The following is a 19,051-nucleotide window of genomic DNA, read 5'->3' on the forward strand; positions in this document are numbered from 1 at the left end:
GTGAGAGAGAATTATTATTAGCTGAGTATTATAAAGGGAGGGCAATGGTAAGTATGGGTAGGAAGGCATGCTGGGGCTGGATCGAAGGGCAGGCTATCAGCTAAACACAGGAGCTTCGCTTGTATCTGGTAGGTGGTGGGAATTCATTGAAAGATCTTAAGCAGAGGAGAAACAATGTCTGATTTGGCCCCCAGGTCCCTGCGGATCTCCAAGAGGCTCCCATAGGTGGTACGATGCACAGGTCTCAAGATTGGGAACTACCACGGCATGATAATACTATAAATGAAACAAATTGAGATTTTCTTCCATTTATACTCTGCAGGCTCATTGCCCGTTGCAGGAGCAGGGGAACCAGACTGTTCCCAGTGGTGTAAATGTCCCCTGTACTACCCCACCCACTCGGAGGAAAGTCACAGTTGTGAACCATCCAGTTACCATATTTGTTCAAATGAGAAAGCAAGAAAATGAGGGTCTCAGTGAGGTCATACAATTGTTTTATTCATACTCTCTTGTGCTGTTTAAGTGTCTCCCAGGAAAGAAGAACCCAAGTGGCAAGGAATGTGGTTCGGGACTGTCACTGAGCCAGCAGCAGCCACAGCATAGTCCAGGGGTGGGATGAGCACTGGAACCCAGGCAAAAGGATGGCTAGTGATTGTTTGCCCACTTCCTGGCCTCTAGTTCCTCAAATGAGAACAAGAGAGCCAACACTAAATGGTTGCTTATTAAGGAACAGAACTTCGAAGATCTGGCCGTGATGGGGGATCAGAAAAAATGGGCAGGATGAGAGCCTGGGTTTTAAGTGTCCAGTGCGAGGGGCGACTCTGAGAGAGAGAGTGGGAGAAGATGCATCAGTAAGAGGCTGTGAGGGGGGTTGGGAAGGGGCCCAGCTATGATCAGGGTGGAGGGCCAGGGTGGTGAACACAACTGAGAGGGTTCTTCCAGGTGGCAGGGGCAGGGACAGGGTTGGGCAGTGTGCTCATTCTGTCCACTCCTTCTTAATGGACAGGTTCCACTCCCAGGTGAGGTGGTCGTGCTTGTCATCGTCGGTGAAGAAGGACTTGTTGTGGTAGGTGCCTCGGGCCAGCATGCCTTTGGGAGCCTCCTCGATCGGAGTCAGGAACTCATACTCTTCTGGCCGAGGCCCGTAGCTGCCGACCATAAATGTGGCTTTATCCACTGGGAAGAAAGAAACGTTCGTCAGGGTAAGAGTCTGATAGAGAAAAAACAAACACTGTGGACTGGAGACCTGGAGCATAGTTCATAGTGATCAAGGCCAAGAGCGATAGTTTCCAGGCTCGGCTAAGCATCAGATTTCCTGGGGCCACCTTTTTCTTTTTTAGTTTTTTAAAAATCTGAGTGCCTTTTAGTACTATACTTTCTTTTAACCTGCTTCCAAAGGCCATGGTTCAGTAACCTGCTGTCAGTCCACCAAATCAGTGTTTTTGGAAAGCATCACAGCTGATTCTGCATATCAGAAAAATTATGGACTCAGTGCCCTAAGTCAGTGGGGTGAAAAATGTTTCATCTTTGTGGAGATGTAGCAGATTATACCATAAAAAATACCAGGTGTTCAAAAGGTATAAAATTCCAGTTATAAGGTATGTAACTCCTGGGGATGTAATATACAGCTTGGTATCTATAGTAAATAATATCATATTGTATATTTGAAAGTTGCTAAGAGAATAGATCTTAAAAGATCTCATCACAAGAAAGAAATTGTAACTATGTGTGGTGATAGATGTTAAGTAAACTTATTTTGGTAATCATTTTACAATACATATCAAATCATTATGTTGTATATCTAAAGTGAATACAATGTTATATGTCAATTATATCTCAAACAAACAAAAAAACCTCAAGCCAGGTGAGACCTGAGTTCTTTTCTCAACTCTGCAGCTACCTAGGTCATATAACATTTTGGGGCCTCCATTTTTTCCCTCCATATTGAACTTTAAGGATCTTTCATCTACAGACTATCACCCTATAAAGGCATCAATTGGGGGAGATAAGGTTACAGTTGGTGATCAAAGGGAACACAATTCATGGGTAGAATAATTGGATTAAAGGGGAAAATCAATAATTTAGCTTTAAATGTAAGAATTGGGACAAATGGTGAAAATAGCCAGCCAAAATTATTAATAGATGAATAACTGGGATATACATTAAGAACAAGTAGGGGATTATAAAGTATAGATACGGGCAGGTAGGTAGATAGCAGGCAATGTGTCGTTAGCTGTGAAGTGTTGTGAATAATTCTGCAGGAACAACCACAGACACATTATAACCCTCTCCACTAAGTGAGGCAACGTAGTCTCTGTCCAAAGGAAAATAGGAAACCGCACTGTTTTTTTCATGAGACTAGGTATTGGAAAGACCAATTAAGTTCTTTCAGGTCAACAACCATCTGTGGGATGCGAGTAACTGAGTGGTCCTCTGGGCTGTGCAAACGTATTAGACAATTTCTCCCCTGTCCCTTGTTTCTTGATTTGGTGGAGCTGAGGCATTACTGCTCCACACCTCTGTGGGAGGGGGCACCAAAGGTAAGGGGAATGGTCAGGGTGCGCCCATCAGCTTTTCCCTTTTCATTTCTCCTCACCCACACAATGGGAGAGAACTGAGGACAGGTGCCCAAGGCCCGGAAGACTGCCGATTAAGTCACGTTATATTATTTTTCAATGAGGCAGCTTTTCTTAATTCCAGAAAGATGTTTTTTTCTTTTTCTTTGTTTAGGAAATTAAGCACTGCCCCCCACTATCCCCATTGCCGATTCTCATTCCCAATAAACACACATGCCAGGGGATAGGTCTTTCTGTCTTCCCTGTCTGCGATTTCTCTGACTCTCGGGTTCACATCTGTGAACTGCTTTTCTTTTCCTTTTTTACTTTTGGGAATACTTTTGTGTACTTTATTTTATTCAGTCTTATCTTGGTTGCTCTTCCCCTCAATGAGTAAAAAAGTTGAATTCCAGAAGCTGAATGCCTAAGGTTAGTGGCTGACCCAGGCTAAACTAAGTCTCCTGAGTGTAGGTCTTGCCATTAACCTCTAGGTCAGAAGTATATGTGTGCCTTTACCTAGGATGAGTGTCCACAGCTTTTTAAAAAATCAGATTCTTAAATGAGTCTATGCTAAAAACTTGATAATAACCAGAATGGAAGTATTAGTGAGAAGCAGATTGGGGGACGGTGTGAGGTGCAGGTCCCTTACCTTTCACCCCAGTCCGGTAGGTGTGCTGGACATATTTCAGGCCCGACACAATGTCTCTGTTCACCTGGGGGTGGGAAGGATACGAACGATTCAGATTAAAGAGGTCTTTCATTTTTCCTCATGATTCATTCTGACCCTACCTAGCTGAGTCTTCTCTGAGGATAAGAAGACAAGATCCAGTTTAGAATAAATGTTACTATTATCATTTAGTGTGGTGGTTGGGCAGAGATTGGAAAGAAGTGTTCACAAGACTCCCTGCCACTAATCTGGTTTTAATCATTGAATACTGTGATTTTGGGGAGGTGTGGTTAATTAAAACATTGTCTCAGTATTTTTCATTACATTTCTCCTTCCTCAATGGTCCAGAGAATGGTCTTGAGCCCTCACTGCCTGACACTACTGGCCAGAAGACTGTTTTTGTCTTAGGACAGACAGGTTACAAAGCCACTGATGGGAAATGTTATGTAAACATCTGAAAATCCCAGCCTGAGCAATGACCCACCCAGTAAATGAAAGACAAACAACAAGGAGAAAAGCCATAATGGAAAATCAGGTCGAGAGGATGGTTGTGCCTCTAATGTAGGTATAATCGGAGGTCGAGAGTTGAGGAGATAGGTCACAGGAAAACATCCTCCGATATGTAAATAATGAGTAAAAGCCACTTGTGTTTGGCGAGTATGTTGGATGTCTGTCATTTGCAGACGTTGTCTGAGGTCATGATACTTTCCCAAGCCTTTCAAAGAAAATGCACTAAAGCAGAATGAAAATAGAGACAGTCCAAGCTCTTTGTTTTTCCATTAGTCATTTTACCTAGGACTGAACTGGGTTGTCTGTTAATTTTATACGGTGGTCATGCTTATACAAACAGATTAAAGTGGACATTGCATCATTAGCTGGAAGACTTGGTTAATTGTTCACTAATATGAAGAATTTAAGCCTCTTCTAATAATTTCTCCTCCACAATAATTCTGGCTCCCCTTTCATTTTGGACAGAGTAATTAAAGCAGCCCATCAGCGCTCCATGGTTGGTGATGAGGTAGCACTGCAGTGAATGCTGCAGGCTGGGGTTCTGTCACTCAGAAAACTTGGTAGTATAAACCCATCAAAAGCAGACAAAACAAAAACACACTGAAGACATTGTGATAAAACAAACCCCAAACTTTCTAATCACTCTGACTCCCACAAGCGCTTCATAAAAATAGGGAAAAATAAATGGATCTTTCTAGAAGTCTCTAAGGTGGGCCTTTGGGCCTAGTAGGAGGTGTGGTCTGGTGGGAATGAGACCTAACAACAGGAATAATGGTGCCGTAGGGATAAGGACTTTAAAACAAAGTGTTTCCTGTTTTTCGACTACTCCATAGAATGTCCGTTTAATATAAATATGTTTGAGATGGATAAAAAAAGTCTGAATATTCTTAGCATTCTCTTCCTCTGCCTGAGCGCCCTTTCCCTTTGTCTCTCCTACACCAGGGGGAAGAAGCCTTGGCGATGTGAATGGAAGTAAGACCCGTGGAAGCCAGAGACACTCCGTTTTCTTAGGAGACAGAAATAAGAAAAGCAGAAGCAGAAAGGACCGTCTCACGCCCGACCGTCAGAGTGTGGTGAAGTTTCAGGGAGAAAGAGAACGCTGAGAGCAGCTAAGCGAGGCAAAGAAAGAGGGGTTGAGGACACGCCGCTGGTGTTAGACATGCAGACTTTCTTGGATATTCTTCAAGTGTAGGGTTAAACTGCTTTTCAATTACTTTGACTTTTGAGCTGCTGTTTCTTCTAACGGTAGCTTTGCGCTGGGACCGGCCACGGAGCGGTTCAGCTTCACTGGGGCTACCCTTAGAGAGTGAGTGATGTTTCTCCAGTGAAAGTCAAGGCCAAACCTCTGAGGCGGATGAGACTTGAAACCCCTTTCCGGGCCCCCCTCCTCCATCACCTTACTGTGTCACCCTGACCGAGGAAGACCCTCACCACCACGCTCCTCCTCCGCCTCCTCACCTGGAGCAGGAGCCCCGACTCCACACCCTTTCTTTCTCATCTCATTCACAATAAAATTTACCTGTCATGTTTCATTTGACTTGATAAAAACATTCCATTTGATAAAATCTGGCTTACTAAAGTGACACATCAGGGCAATAATATTAATGATTACAAACTGACCGCTGTGTGACCTATGCTAGGCATGTTTGGATATAATGTTTTGCCGAACTCTCAGGGGCGTTAGTAATAAATAGTACTACTGGAAACAAGGACGTGAACCATAGCTCACTGCCTGTTATAGAGCAGGCATCGACAAATATTTTCAGAGTGAAATTATTTTGAGGCATATTTGTATGTGGTGGAGAGTGATTGTTCCTGGCCCCCAATCCCACTCTGCACCAGGGAAAGAAGGGCCTGGTGTGTAAATAAGAGGGGGGAGGGGCTTTCCTCTCAGGAGCCCAGGCCCTGGAGGACATGATTGAGTGGGAAGAGTGCAACCACAGCAAACAGAAGCAGGTAGGAGCAAACAAGGAATTTCTCATCTGTTTGTTTTCAAATTCAAGGTTATTTTTCTCCTTGATTTTGGCTGCTCACTGGGATGTGTGCCTATTCATTGTACAGCCATTTATCTCCTATTTAGCTTTGTGCTTACCTATTCACCTGCTCCACAAACTAAATTGTAATCTTCAGTTATTTACCAAAGACCACACTCCTTGGCTTCACATAATAATTATTGAGCAGTTAGAGCTGAGGCTCTATCGACTCTATTTTCTTTTCCTAATCATTCATCCATTCATCTATTTCTTAATAAGTATTAACTAAATATTTACCATTTACAAAGTTCTTTGTGAATTATTGGGAAGAAGGGATATATATTCCCTCCTGATCTGGACCAGCTTAGGCTGTAGAGGGAGCAATGGCACAGGTGGAGCCATCCAAAGCAGCATGTGCCTCGTCAGTGGGAGTATCACTAGTTCACAGAGAATGATTCCCACCGGCTTAAGTGACCAGTGGGGGAGGTCCTGGTTGGGAAAAGGCAGAAGGCAACGGTGTGACTCAGCAGGTGGAGCCCAGAGTTGGGGAGAAGACAGTGCAGCTCCAGGGGAAAAAAGAAAAAAAAAGTATGCCAACAATGTAACGCAAGAAATCTGATTCTTTTTCTTTCTTTGATTAGAGGAAGAATTTAAATTTTATAAAACACATAGGGCAAGATACTTACTTTGAAGTGAATTTTGACTCTATATTCAACACCTTCCTTTAGAACAAAAGTTTCTTTTTTGAGGGCTTCAAGATCCCCTGTAGAAGTGAATTTTGAAAGAGTTTAATCTCCTCAGAAAGAGATACAGTAAGAAGTTGATGAATGAAGTTTAAGCTCCAGAGCCTTTCGCTGGGCCCATCAGAGGGACATGGCCCACATGGCCTCCATTCTAAGAACATTTAAAACCGGTGGCTTGAGGTGCCTGAAATCTTACAGCTAGATAGAGAGGAAATGTGATTTAGTTCGACAACAACCCTAAGAATATACAGAACATTACCAGTAACGAGTTAATGTACAAAAAATAAGACTTTCCTAATTGTCAGCAATAAAAACAAGTTTTAATCAATCATCCTGGAGGAAAGTCTGAACTATCTTTCTATTCGTTGAAAACGGCATTACATGTATGTGGTCAAACAAAAAGATGACTAAAGAATTAAAGAATACACCCTATACCTCAAATAAAGAAATATAGGGAAAATATTACATAAGAGCACCAGCTATTGGTTTCTGTAGATTTGGTCGCATTTGTGACATTTTGTAGTTTTTACCAATGTACTTGTTTTGATTCCCTTTTTATCATTCTAAATAAATGTTCACTTTTGTACTTAATTTTGCATTTGCAGTTTCATATCATTTTTCTTAAGAAATGTCACTTAAGTTGTAAAAGCTTTGGGCTCCATAACAGTGGGGCCCGCCCTCCTTTCCCGTTGCCCGGTTAGAGAGACAGTCATTCCCTGTTCTTCCCCCGATGTGACCCCGTACAATCAGACACTCAGCAGTGAGTGCCAGCTGCGTGCAGAGGCTTGATGCTCGGGGCTGGGACCGGCATACTATATATATCTGGAGTTCAGCTCTGTAGCTTCTTTGTGAGAGAAAACCAAATTTGGGTGTCCTGGTGCTGGGAAAAGGGACAGAGACCACGCTTTTTCTGCAATAACATCAAGCCCTTCAAAAAAAGTACAAGTTTCCTTCACACTAATTCGGACCTTACATTACAAAATGACATCTGTACGTGGTAATATTACACAGTTTCCCAAAAGAAGGGTCTGAGTCCTGGTGGGAGAGAGAGAGCGTGGGTCTCTCCTGGAGGGTTGCTGGGCCGTGGGGGCAGTTGGATTTGTGTGTCTGTTCTAATGATTTCAGTTGAAGAGGAAGCACCTTCTCAGCCTCTGATTTCCTCCCTCTGACAGAAAAGCCATATAAGGTAAAAGTGGATGCGTTTGTGAGAGGGGAACTACCTTGCTGCTAACTAAGCCTGCTGTTCTAGTCATGCTGTGCTTCGTCTGAAGGTTCACTTTTTCAGTCAGGTAATTTGTGTTTTCCACAAAAGGCCTGCCTTTTACCCCCAACCTCTTAGCTCTGTGGCCCTTACTTCCATTGGGTCCCATTTCCCAGTGTCTTCTTTTCTCCTCAGAACCTAAGTCCCAGGACAGGACTTGACCCTTGTCACAGTAAAGTGGGAGAAAATAGCATCTTAATTTGTACATTTTTTTCAGGAGGCAAGGAATTGCTTGTTTAAAAAATCAGAGCTTTAAGTTAGTATGTTTTTAACAGTGGAAATCCTAGCATTATTCATGAGGTCTTAAATTGCTTCTTGCCTTCAAGTAAGTTCTATAGCTGATATAACATCAATACTTTCTCTGTCATTTAGATTGTTGTAAATATTACAATTCCTCCATACATCATGCTTCGTAGTATTTTCATCTTTTTACATGAATAGGAATTCTGCTCTCATGTGCAGATAAAAATCTCAAGTAAACCTGTTACAAGTAAATATACGCAGTACCTATGGGTGAACCCTCTTCAGCCAGAGACAGAGGTTGGCTGTCCCTAAGCATGGTCAGTACTGTGTGCCTGAGAGCAGTGATGTGTGCACGGGTCGCAGCCCACGCATCTCAGGGACTCACGGGGTTTCCTTTTGCTGGGAGCGGGGACAAAAAGCAGGTTTCTCCAATGACATCATTAGCACCCTTTGAACAGATGTGCCCACTTACCAGTGAGGTCCATGGTGATCGGTCCTGGGGCAGTCTCACAGACCAGGGTAAGGCGGGTGACAACGACATTGGGGGCTGTGGGGTCTGCGGGTTCAAAATGAAATGTAAGTCTAAAGAAGAGACATGTATGTTCTCTGTGTGTGCACATTTCAAGTACAGAGTATAAGAAGAAAGGTGATAGTTCTACCTGGAGTAGAAGTGGACATGGTGGATTCACCATGCTTCATCACAATGGCCTTACAAATTACAACCACGTGATTATCTGCTTCCAGCCCCTGCAGGTCCATCTTAGTGATACACAGCAGAGATTTCCTGAGTGACTATGGGTAAGGTACTGTCCTAGCTGGGCACTGCTCATCCTTCTCTTTGGACCATGTCTTGGTCTGCCATAGTGTATGTGGAAGGGACAAATGATTCGGTAAAGAGTATGAAGGAGAAAGAGGAGATGGAGAGAAAAATGTGAGAGAATGGAGAAAATACAATTCTAAATGGTAATTTGAAGTTCTTTCTGAATCCTCCCTATTAGTTATTTTTCATTGTTTCAGTGCTGACTTGCACCTTCTCTTCAAATAAGATATAATTATACAGTTCATAACTGTATTCAATGTCTATACATCATGATCCACTCACTTAACCCTGGAACCTCTTGGTACTCTTTCCTTCACCCCGGCTGCTGAGTAGCAGAAGTGCACGCGTCTCTGGGACCCTCCACCTGGCCCCCATCCTCATGCACACACCTGCTATCACAGGGCCATCCCCCAGGAGTGTTTTCTTGTACTTAGTTAGACTCTCATCATCTTTGTCCATCTCCTGCAGCTCTTGTAGGGACTTCTGAGGTGGAGGCTTATAATTGAGCTTCCCGTCCAGTTCATCCTCCTCCTCCTCCACGTGTGGTTCTGGGGCTTTTTCAGTCATTTTGATCTATTTTGGAGACAGATAGGATGATAGTCTATTAGCCAAAATCAATGGATGTGGACAATGTTTGTAAGGGTGCTGTTGGCATTATCTTTGCCCTAATGGACTTCCATAGTTGTCAGTGATTTTCCAGGAAATATTCCCCTGATTTCATCTCATTATATTTCATGAAATAAAAATATAATGCATTCCAGTCTTTTCTCTGCCATGCCTGATTTTCTTTTGTACTGTAATGAGTTCCACCTATTTACTGAATAAAACTGACCAAAATGAGTTTATTTGTGAATGATATGCTGCAAGTGAAGCAACTTAGCACCAGCAGGCCTGGCAATGAGAAATGGCCCCAGTTTAAGTAGTTATAGCAGTTATCACAGTCCTCCACGCCCAGCCAATCTTGCTAGTATCAAAGTTCTGAGAATGTACAATCTAGATATGATAGTTTCAAGAGACAGGCAGAGTGCTCGCCAAAGAAAATTGGCTTCTTCCCATTAATTGACTGTTCCTCTGAACTCCTGCAATACCTCGAACGTAACTCATGAGAAGTTGTAGGACCCCCATGGTACCTGCCTGAGGTGTCAGAGTAGTTGCCACTCAACACAGCTAATAATTCCTTGAGGGCAGGCACCAGGTTCTATGTTTCTCTTGAATCTCCTATCACACTTGAAATACTTGAGGTATTTTATACACATTCATTGATTGATTTACTGGGTTTCTCTGTTTTTCTGAAATAATACAAAATAGCAAAGGACTCCAACTTTTTCTAGACAAAATTGTAATGACGACTTTTCTACCTTCCAATGATCTTCCATTTGGGGACCTACTTCCCTTTCCTTCCACTGCATTTCCAGTGACCTTGTGCTCTGATATCTCATCTGAGCATTCCCTAGAGCCTGTCTTTTTTCACCGTCATCTACATTCTGTGTTAAAAAAATTGAGGGGAGATCTAATAAAACTATTCACACTTAAGTGTTAATGACAGAATAGTAGGTTTAACATTTATTCCTCTTCAGGAATGTATAGTCAGAGCTTTTCAGAGCTGAAGGGAACTTTAGGGGTGACAGGTTGCCACTTAATCATTGAGAAAATTGAAACCAAGAGGGTCAGAGAATTGCCAAAGTTCACATAGCTAGATGAGAGGCAGTGTCCTAATAAAGAGGAAGAAAACTCTCTAGTTGGAGAATTTTAGGCCCCATGACAGGCTCCATGGTTTGAGCTACTTGGGGAAACAAGGGAGGTATTTGGGCAAGGAGATCATTTCTTGATTTCCATCAGTTCTACCCTGAGGGTAACTCCCTCTGCCCATGGGTATAGGCTTCGTTGCTCCAAAGTGGCACAATTATAGGACAAAAATCTATCACCTCTCATCCTGAGTGACCCTGAACTATAAAGTGCCCTGAGAGTGAAGTTATCTCTGGCCAAAATCAGCTGTGGTTTGAAGTTTCAACGCCACTCTCATTGGCAACAGGAAGAAAAATAGTTTGGAAGTGAAGTAAAAGTAATTTTAACAGAAAAAAGAAAACAACAAGAAAATGGTATCTCTTGGCTCATTGAATCTCTTCCAGCAAAATGAGAAGTCAAACACGATGGGCCTGGGTCAACTCTGAAAACAGCCTTGCAATGCTCAGGTCCTCTTCCTGTGTAGGAAGGAAACATGTAGGCTGTTTCCATGGTAACTCTTGCCTCAGCTGAAGAACCAGAGCCACTCAAAGCTGAGTTCTAAACAGCACAATAAACATAGTGACTGATTCAGCTCACATTCCAAACAACACTCAGGGAAAGTAGTGAATGGACTAGTTGGAAAAAACAATGAAGAAGGCAGTGGGTGGAGGTTGCAGGTCATGGGTATTTTAAAGGCAATCAATCACCAGGGGGCAGATGAAGAGTAACCCAGAAGAGACCAACTAGATGAGACAGGTTCTTCTCTGCTGACATTCAGGAGCCTAACCGAATACCCAGGGTGGAAGTCACATAAGAGACTTGAGGATGGAGCCTCAGGAAGGCTATCTACACATGAGCGCATCTCAGCCATGGACAGGCCTTTCTGAAAATACATTGCAATGCTAACAAGTCATCTGCTTAAAGTCTTGACTATTAGACTTCACACTAGGCTGTGAATTTGCTAAAGGTGATTTCAATAACCTGCAGAAAACTGTAATTCTGCACCCTCAAACCTCAGTTCTGAAAAGAGAATAGGAGAATGAGAGAGAGAGGAGAGATTGTGAGAGAGAGAAAGAGAGAGAGAGAGAGAGACAGAGAGAGAGAGAGAGAGAGAGAGATGTGGATCTGGTCTAGGACAGGATCCGCTAACCCTAACAGTATGATGATCATGGGCAAGTCAGTGTACCTGTCATCCAAATCTTGATCTGCTCATTAGTAAACATGAAACTTATATAGTTCTATATTTCCTTGATTTATTGCAAACAGATACAATTTATTTAAAGACACTGAAGAGCAGAGGACAATGTGGGATTACTATATGAACTTGTTGCAGTCAAAAGGAGGACAAATATTCAGGACCACATAACAATAATTCGGTCTAATTATGTAGCCTAGGAAAAAGGAAGTACGAGGCTAGACAATCCAACGCCAGCTCATTCTGGTAAACTGATTAGGAAAAAGATGAAAATTTCATCCTACGGCGCATAATGGACTGAAAAAAACAGTTCTCAGGGAAAGCCCCTTTAAAACAAAATTAAGGTCACAAAAATTTGGTGAGCACCAACTGTTTACAAGAGACTGTGCTTAAGAACATACTGATGCTTAAGTTAGTCTCCAAAATGGAGGAGCCATTGGAGGGTGAGCACTCTGGTTATACTGAAGAGGCCCAGCTGGTATGATGAATTTTTGGAGATTACAGATCTCTAATAAACATATAATAAAAGTCATGGTCTTTATAAAAGGAAAACAGCAATATACCCATGAAACTGTCCATGCAGTTCAGGGGGTCCATGGACCCCTGAAAACTTCATTGACTTTACTGGAGTCCAAGATTAAGAACATGACCTTGAAACTATAACTTTTGGAAACATGAAACAAGAGTTGAGAAAGTTTCCTCCTCTCTAGGCCTGGCCAGGTCAGTGACACAACTTAACCTCCAGGTAAGGGTCAGGTTTATGCACCCAAAATGTTGGGTATGTAGAAGCAGAAGACATCAGGTGACAGCTGCCTCTGAGGGAACATGACCACAAAGTTGGGCAGAGGAGCCGAGGTACCTAGGGAGCAGGTCTGTAGGAGAAGAGTTCTGTGGTCAGTCTACTTGATTTTGGATTATTATTTCTTCTCTGAATTAGGCCTCACTGTGCATGGGTTTGGGTTCTGGCTTTGCTACCGACTAGCTGTGACGCCCCGAGTGAATGTTTCAACCACTATAGTGCTGCTTTTCCTCATCCTGGGAGGAGTGACAGCAGACCTCTCTAGGTCTTTCCTTTTTCTAAGGCCTCTGTCTGCATATTTCTCCTGACTCAAAGACAGGTTGGGCTACACTGGTGTTCAGTTACCTTATTTCTATTACTGGGCATATAAGAGACTATACGTCCATTTTTGGGTTTCAGATTTATGTGAATCCCCCAAAGGTGCTGCATTTCAAATTTCACAATTTGTCTCTGGGGAACCTCAGATTCTCCCAAAGTCCTAGATATAGATGGTTGATATAGTTTGACAATGATTTCCCAAAGTATATATATGCTTCCCAAAGTATATATATATATATATACACACAAAGTACGCTTGTGTGTATTTAGCCACAAATGTCAGTTTTCTGTTGGGTGCTTGCTAAAGTGAAAACCAAAATTTTATGGAAATTCTAGAGGACATTTTTTAATCTTACCATCTAAAGAACTGATTTTATTATTGATAATAATTATAATAATTACACACGGGGCGGCTAACTGCTTTGATGAGGACTACCTTCCTTGGTCCTCACTCCAGCTCAGGTGACCTACTGTGTAAGGGTCAGAGCGCAGGTTGTCTGACTTTCGACTGGTCCTCTCCAGTGTCTCAGTTGTGCTTATTCAGAAGTAATAATGAAATGATGAAGCGCGTTAGTCACTTTGGGGACGCCTCCGGTGGTGCACAGGAAGAGGTACGTGCTTCCTTGCAACACTGCAGGGATGGCTTTAGCACAGCAGGGAAGTGTCACATAGAGAGGGTTCCAGTGCAACTCTGCCTCTGTGTCACCTTGCACAAACCTCCGAACCTCTCTGAGCTCCAGGCTCATCCTCTGCAAAATGAAACTGTTGGGTTACAAGACCTCTGAGGCCTCTTCTTAACCCAGTGATTCTGAGGCTCCCACTGTAAAGAGAAAGAGCAGGTGGAGCTGGCGAGCACCTAGCCCATCAGCACAGAACATTCTGGTTGGGCTTTTCTCACCTTCTAGCTCGCCCACTGTTTCACAAAGAACTGGTTGTTTTGTTTGTTTTGATGCATGTTGTTTTTGACTTTGGTTCTTTACACAGGAAAACAACATGCAGAGTTAACATTGACATATTCAACGAGGTCAATGTGGACTGTGTCAGGTCTCAAAGCACATGTGGCTTTTATTCATGTGCTCACTGCTCCAGTTATCTCTGTTTTCTACATTCCAGGTGCCTATTCACTGATGAATTTCCACAGTGGAAATTTCACGGCCCCATGCCTGCTATTCAGCGAAACAATGATAAGGATTAGATGTGCTGAGGTGGAGACTTAGCCTTCTCCGGCTCAGTGAGAACGCCAAATTGAATTCAGATGGTTATGGCATGAGCATGACACAGCACATTTGATGTTTTTGCCCACAAATTCAGTGGAATTTCCAGGGCAATGACACTGACACACACCTACGGATGTGCACTAATCTCAGAATAGAGCACATTGTCTGGTTCATTAATGCAGTTGCAAATAAGTTGAGGGCAAGAAAAGGTGAAACTATTGAGTTTATATGAAGTGAATTCCTTGGTTAATTCAGAGAAAGGTGAGTTTCATGCCTAGTGGGGTGTGGACTTTGAGTCTGGTGGCTCAGAGACTCAAAATATGGTTTGCACTTGATTTATTACAGGACTTAACACAAATTATTAACCTCACTGAGCCCAAGTTTTACCACCAGTAAAGTGGGGATGGCGATCTTTCTGCATGAGATTGAAGAGCTGGAGAAAATGCATGAAAAGTTCTAGGACTATACTGACTAATTGTAGGTGTTCAGTAACTGTCCCTTCCTCTCCTCCCTTCCCTGCAGTGCTATCTGTTCTGTTGCACAGCTTCAGTGAAGCGAAGGAACTACTTGCCCAGGCTCCAGACATTTTCCCTTCGATCCGCAGTGTTGACAGTATCCACTCCTTCCTCCTTAAAAATAGATTTTGTTTCTTTGGGGAGCACTTGGTCTCTTCACAAGAACTTCTGGGAATTGCAAAGATTGTTTATGAACTGAATCAACCTTAAAATGAGACTGTCACTATTCTGTTTCTCTAAAACATTTCCACATGGCCAATTTAATTTTAGACTCTATTTATTGCTCCCTGTCATAATAGAAGCCGGAGGTCACTCTGTGAATGATGAGAAAGGCACAGCGAAGGGAGAGAATTCCCTCTGAGTCTGGAGTAAAACCCGTGAAGACTTGACTCATGTCCCCAAGTTGCCCGGTTATGCATCTAGAAGCACAGCCCGTTAATATTAGATAGAAGAGGAAGAGAAGGGGCGGGGAGAGAAAGAAATGTGGAAGTACCAGAAGGAGGGGGTTTCCATCCGAGAAGGACTTAGGGCGGTGAGCTTCAGCACTCTCCAGCCACCAGCCCTCTCCACTCCACTGACTCAGTCAGTCCTACTTTGCCCATGTCTGGGGCTGCAGCTCTAGAGCAGGTCATGGAGCATCCAGCCATCTCTGGAGGACGACTGATATTTCAGAGCCAGTTGAGGATTGGGTCTGCTCTGCTGCCTGCTTGGTGATTTGGGTTATTTGGGGCATCGACATTGGTCCCCTGGGCCACCAGAGCTGTGTGGGCTTTGGAGTCTTCCCTGGTGTTTCAGCGTTCCCTAGTGGCATGGAGGAACTGGTGTGTCCTGGGGTCCTCAGGGCTGCTGTCTACCACCTCACCCCGTGAAGAACACTCAGAACTGCACAGCTGCATGAAAGGAACCAGCCCAGCACCTGAGGGGACAGTGCCTGTTTAGGCGCAATAAACATTATAATACATCCTGAGGAGGGTACAAATTACTAGAAGCAGAATTCCTTAACATTTCCTTTGGTGGGAGAAACTATACATTATTTCTTGCCTGTGCATTCATAGTAATATACTCTTCTGACCCAGATTCATATGCTAAAGGAGGGGACACTCCACACCCCTTAAACTTTTCTGGGTATCTAGCCTGTGAAGTCACTGTGCCGTGCATTTTCGCAAATATTTATTTTAAGTAATCCTTAAAGAAAACTGCATTAAGGAAGTCATTATGAGCAAAAGATTATAGGGCAGTAACTCATTACAGTTTTAAATGAAGCATGAAAAATTAGAAGTAAAGATGTTTTTTAATGACTATTTGTGCTTAGAGTATCAGTCCCTCTAAGAAAACCCAAGTCGATTTTACCAGCTTCAACTGTGGATAGCAGAATGTAACAGCCCGAAGCGATTGCATGCTCATTGAATGAACAAACGTTGAACTTTTAGGAGCAACACGAGACCCATCTAGGGGTTTGCCAGTGTGGACTGACCTGGGAACAGGATGCTCAGACTGTGGTATTAAAGAAAATTTCTCCCATGGGACAATTCCTGAAACGTCCTTCTGAGGCACTGTAGCTGTCCCCAACCCCCAACCCCCTCAGTGTGTGACATTAGTGGAGTCACTTAACACTGCTGAGGCTCAGTGTCCTTCCTGTGTCCTCTCAGGATTCAAATTTAAAAGTTTAGCACACCAGGCCTAACACACTGAAGGTACTCCACATATGTGGCCTCTCTTCCTCAAGGTGCCTATTTTTTTCTCTTCAGGGCTTCTCTCTCCCCGAAAGCTGAAGTTTGTAATTTACTGTGCTCCCGTACACTGGCCCAGGCCCTCATTTTTCTGTCGCATTGGCTTTGCCGGTCTCAGTTTCCACTGAGAACAGAACCTTGAAGTTGCTCACAGCATAACCGCCTAGGGACAAACTCATGCTCTCCCAAACGAGGGGCAACCAAATTTCAGTGCCTGGAAGATGCCAGCCAGTTTCTCTTGAGCTGTGACACAGTTATTTCACATGTGCTGGGTCTGTGTAGCTCAGAGGGAGACTTAGAATCTCACCCGTCCCCCAAAAGGTTAAGATGATCTTGTTACTATGCTTGTGTCACATCTGCATTGGGAGGGGAAACCACTTGTAAATTTAACGGAAGCAAAGCAATGGCAAACATGAATGAGACCTGCCTGTGCCTGGACTCGCTCGGGCCAATATGGATTCTTTGATTTCCCTTGCTCGGTCGTCCCTGCCTTGTGAATCCAGCGCACTAACCCTGATTTTAGCAGCTCTTGGTCTCTGTGGGAAGGGGTGACTACAGGAACTCCAAGAGCTGTCTGCCTTCCCTCACCTTGAACAGAGACCGGTGCAGGGTTTTATCAGACCCACCCCATAAGTTACCCTACATCTAGAGTTTAACTGCAGACTATGTTAACTGAATAAAATATGCTGACCAGGACAGCCTCAAGAAAGAGAATTTCAGGTCATGCCTAAAGCACTTCTAATGGAGGCCAAACTCAGACCTCAGTATTTGAAAGGCCCACAAACCAGGTGTCCTAGCTGGGTCCATTTTTCTAGAATCTATCTCTTAAACTATTCAGTGACTTCCGTGTTTGCTTCTGGTTGTCTCACACATAGAGACCTATTCTTTCACAACAACAGCATTTATCTTTCTGCCCATCTCACTGCAGGAATTTAGCTTGGGGTTTTTGTAAGTGGTGGAAATTCTACTCGTGTATGACTGCTGAGTAAATAACCATGCATGCCACCTACCGTACCTCCCCACGGATAGTTTAATCCCATTGTACCCTAAGGAAGGCTTTCCTTACTCATTTCTCTTGTACCACCAGACAACTCTTCAGTGGAAGACCATTTAACGTTTGACAGCTTCTAACCTTTTTATTTTCCCTTTTCTATCAGTCTCTTTAAGTCTACTTAAAAACAGGAAACCACACATCTCCACCCCAGCACCACCCCACCATCCTCTGACAAGTTCTATATCAGTTTGGATCTAATATAGTTTTGCTCCTGAGCCTGGCAAGATGCCTGCTCCTACCTAGTAGGAAAGCCCTCACGCCCTGCCACTCCCTAGTGCTTGTGCTCACAGCTCTTCTCCAGGGCACTCGGATTTTCCCTCCTGGGCTGCAGGCTCCTTCTCCTGGCTCACCGAGCCGAGCTGTCTCCCCTGAGTCATTGCTACCATCCCCTGCTATGACTTCCTCTTCTATTGCAGGACTGTTCCGCGGTCTCCTTAGTACTTTCTTAACATGAAGTTCGTTTTAAAGAGGAACTGCCCCTCTAAAAAAATAATAAACTGTAAAGGGCTGTAGCCGAGTTTACGGTTTTCCTATGCATTTTTTTCTGTGCCCACCTGCAGCCTTCCCCACCCCACGGAATTCAACTTACATTCGGTGGTTCACGTCTCTGCCCGGGTGCCTCTGTCTCTCAACTCGGACTTCTGAGTGCTGGCAGTTAAAACAGGAAGGAAGTTAATGACAAAAAAAAAATGTTTTAAACCCACTAGAAGAGGAAACCCTGGGCTGTCTCAAATCCTGTTCTGTACTGCATATCTCTCGATCAGCTAACTCTGAGCAGCATTTGTGTCAATTAATGGCACATGTAAGAGCATGTCTGCCCATGGGAACATGGGTATGCATGAATGTTCATGCAGGGAAGTGCAGGCTGCAGCATGAGTGCGATGAATAATTGTGCAAAACGTCTAAAAATCAAGTCATTTCAGTGCACGAGCTTTCTGAGGCACCTAGTCTCAAACCAGGATCAACAAATTCCCACAGGCTTTACTTTATACCACTAACTTCTGTTTCTCTAGGGTCTCTGCCAGCTTCTGTATCCGCCAGAGATGGTGAAAGTTTGCTGGCAGCAAATGTAGGGTGCTAAGAAATTATAAATGTTAACTGCATATATTTGGCCCTAAATTTTAAAACGTGTCCTCAAACAGATTTTTTGAGTTTGGTCGGTCATGATTTCAAGATGTAGCTTTGCATCTCAGTACAAACAACCAAATGTTATTTGTTGTAGTTTTCACTATTTTTTCTTTTAAATAAAAAGAAGCCAAAGTATAGCTCTTGATTAAACCTAAGAATGCAGCTTACAAAATAAAGTAACACTTCATTAATTCATACTTTTCAAACTCAGAACGTGTGAGAATTATACAAGGATGGAAATTCACTTCGTACCATATTTGAGGAAATGGTTTGTGAACTAATTTAAATGGGAACAAGCCGCAGAGGCCGTATTTAAACCATTCGAGGGAAGAAACAGTTTTTAAGCGCCTGAGGCACATTTGTTTACTCCACATGTTTTCGTAGCTGCTGTCATTAATAAATTCTAATTCATGGTAATATCTCAATATTCAGTACTTTCATTGTTTCCATGTGTTTAGCGCTAACTAATCAAGCACATATATGCGAAGAGACTGGCACTTACTTTGCTGTCATTGACACGAACTGCATTTTGTTCACTTAGTTTTGTAAGTTGATGCCACCAGATAGATCTCCTCTGTAGCCAATGGAACCCAAACAG

At 43.3% G+C, this 19,051-nt stretch overlaps 1 protein-coding gene across 1 annotated transcript; it reads right to left on the reverse strand.

Annotated features, from left to right (window-relative positions):
* Positions 1-477: 477 nt before the first annotated feature.
* ARHGDIB (Rho GDP dissociation inhibitor beta) lies at positions 478-18,023 on the reverse strand. The gene is made up of 6 exons (XM_037136628.2): positions 17,915-18,023; positions 9,162-9,345; positions 8,425-8,508; positions 6,392-6,468; positions 3,205-3,268; positions 478-1,176 (listed from the first exon to the last, which is right to left on the reverse strand). Exons 2-6 carry the CDS (start codon positions 9,337-9,339, stop codon positions 977-979), a joined length of 603 nt encoding a protein of 200 aa, XP_036992523.2. The 5' UTR covers positions 9,340-9,345; positions 17,915-18,023; the 3' UTR covers positions 478-976.
* Positions 18,024-19,051: the final 1,028 nt, after the last annotated feature.

The sequence above is a fragment of the Artibeus jamaicensis genome, unplaced genomic scaffold (genome assembly GCF_021234435.1).
Source record: "Artibeus jamaicensis isolate MK-2021 breed Jamaican fruit bat unplaced genomic scaffold, CSHL_Jam_final contig_233, whole genome shotgun sequence".
Taxonomy (NCBI): domain Eukaryota; kingdom Metazoa; phylum Chordata; class Mammalia; order Chiroptera; family Phyllostomidae; genus Artibeus; species Artibeus jamaicensis.

Excerpts from the sequence above, each read along its gene's own strand:
- ARHGDIB (XM_037136628.2), bottom strand. The coding sequence starts at position 9,339 with ATGACTGAAAAAGCCCCAGAACCACACGTGGAGGAGGAGGAGGATGAA. Across the intron at positions 8,509-9,161 it reads GGATGGCCCTGTGATAGCAG|ACCCCACAGCCCCCAATGTC; the intron begins GTGTGTGCATGA and ends TTGAACCCGCAG. Across the intron at positions 3,269-6,391 it reads GAGTCAAAATTCACTTCAAA|GTGAACAGAGACATTGTGTC; the intron begins GTAAGTATCTTG and ends TCCCACCCCCAG.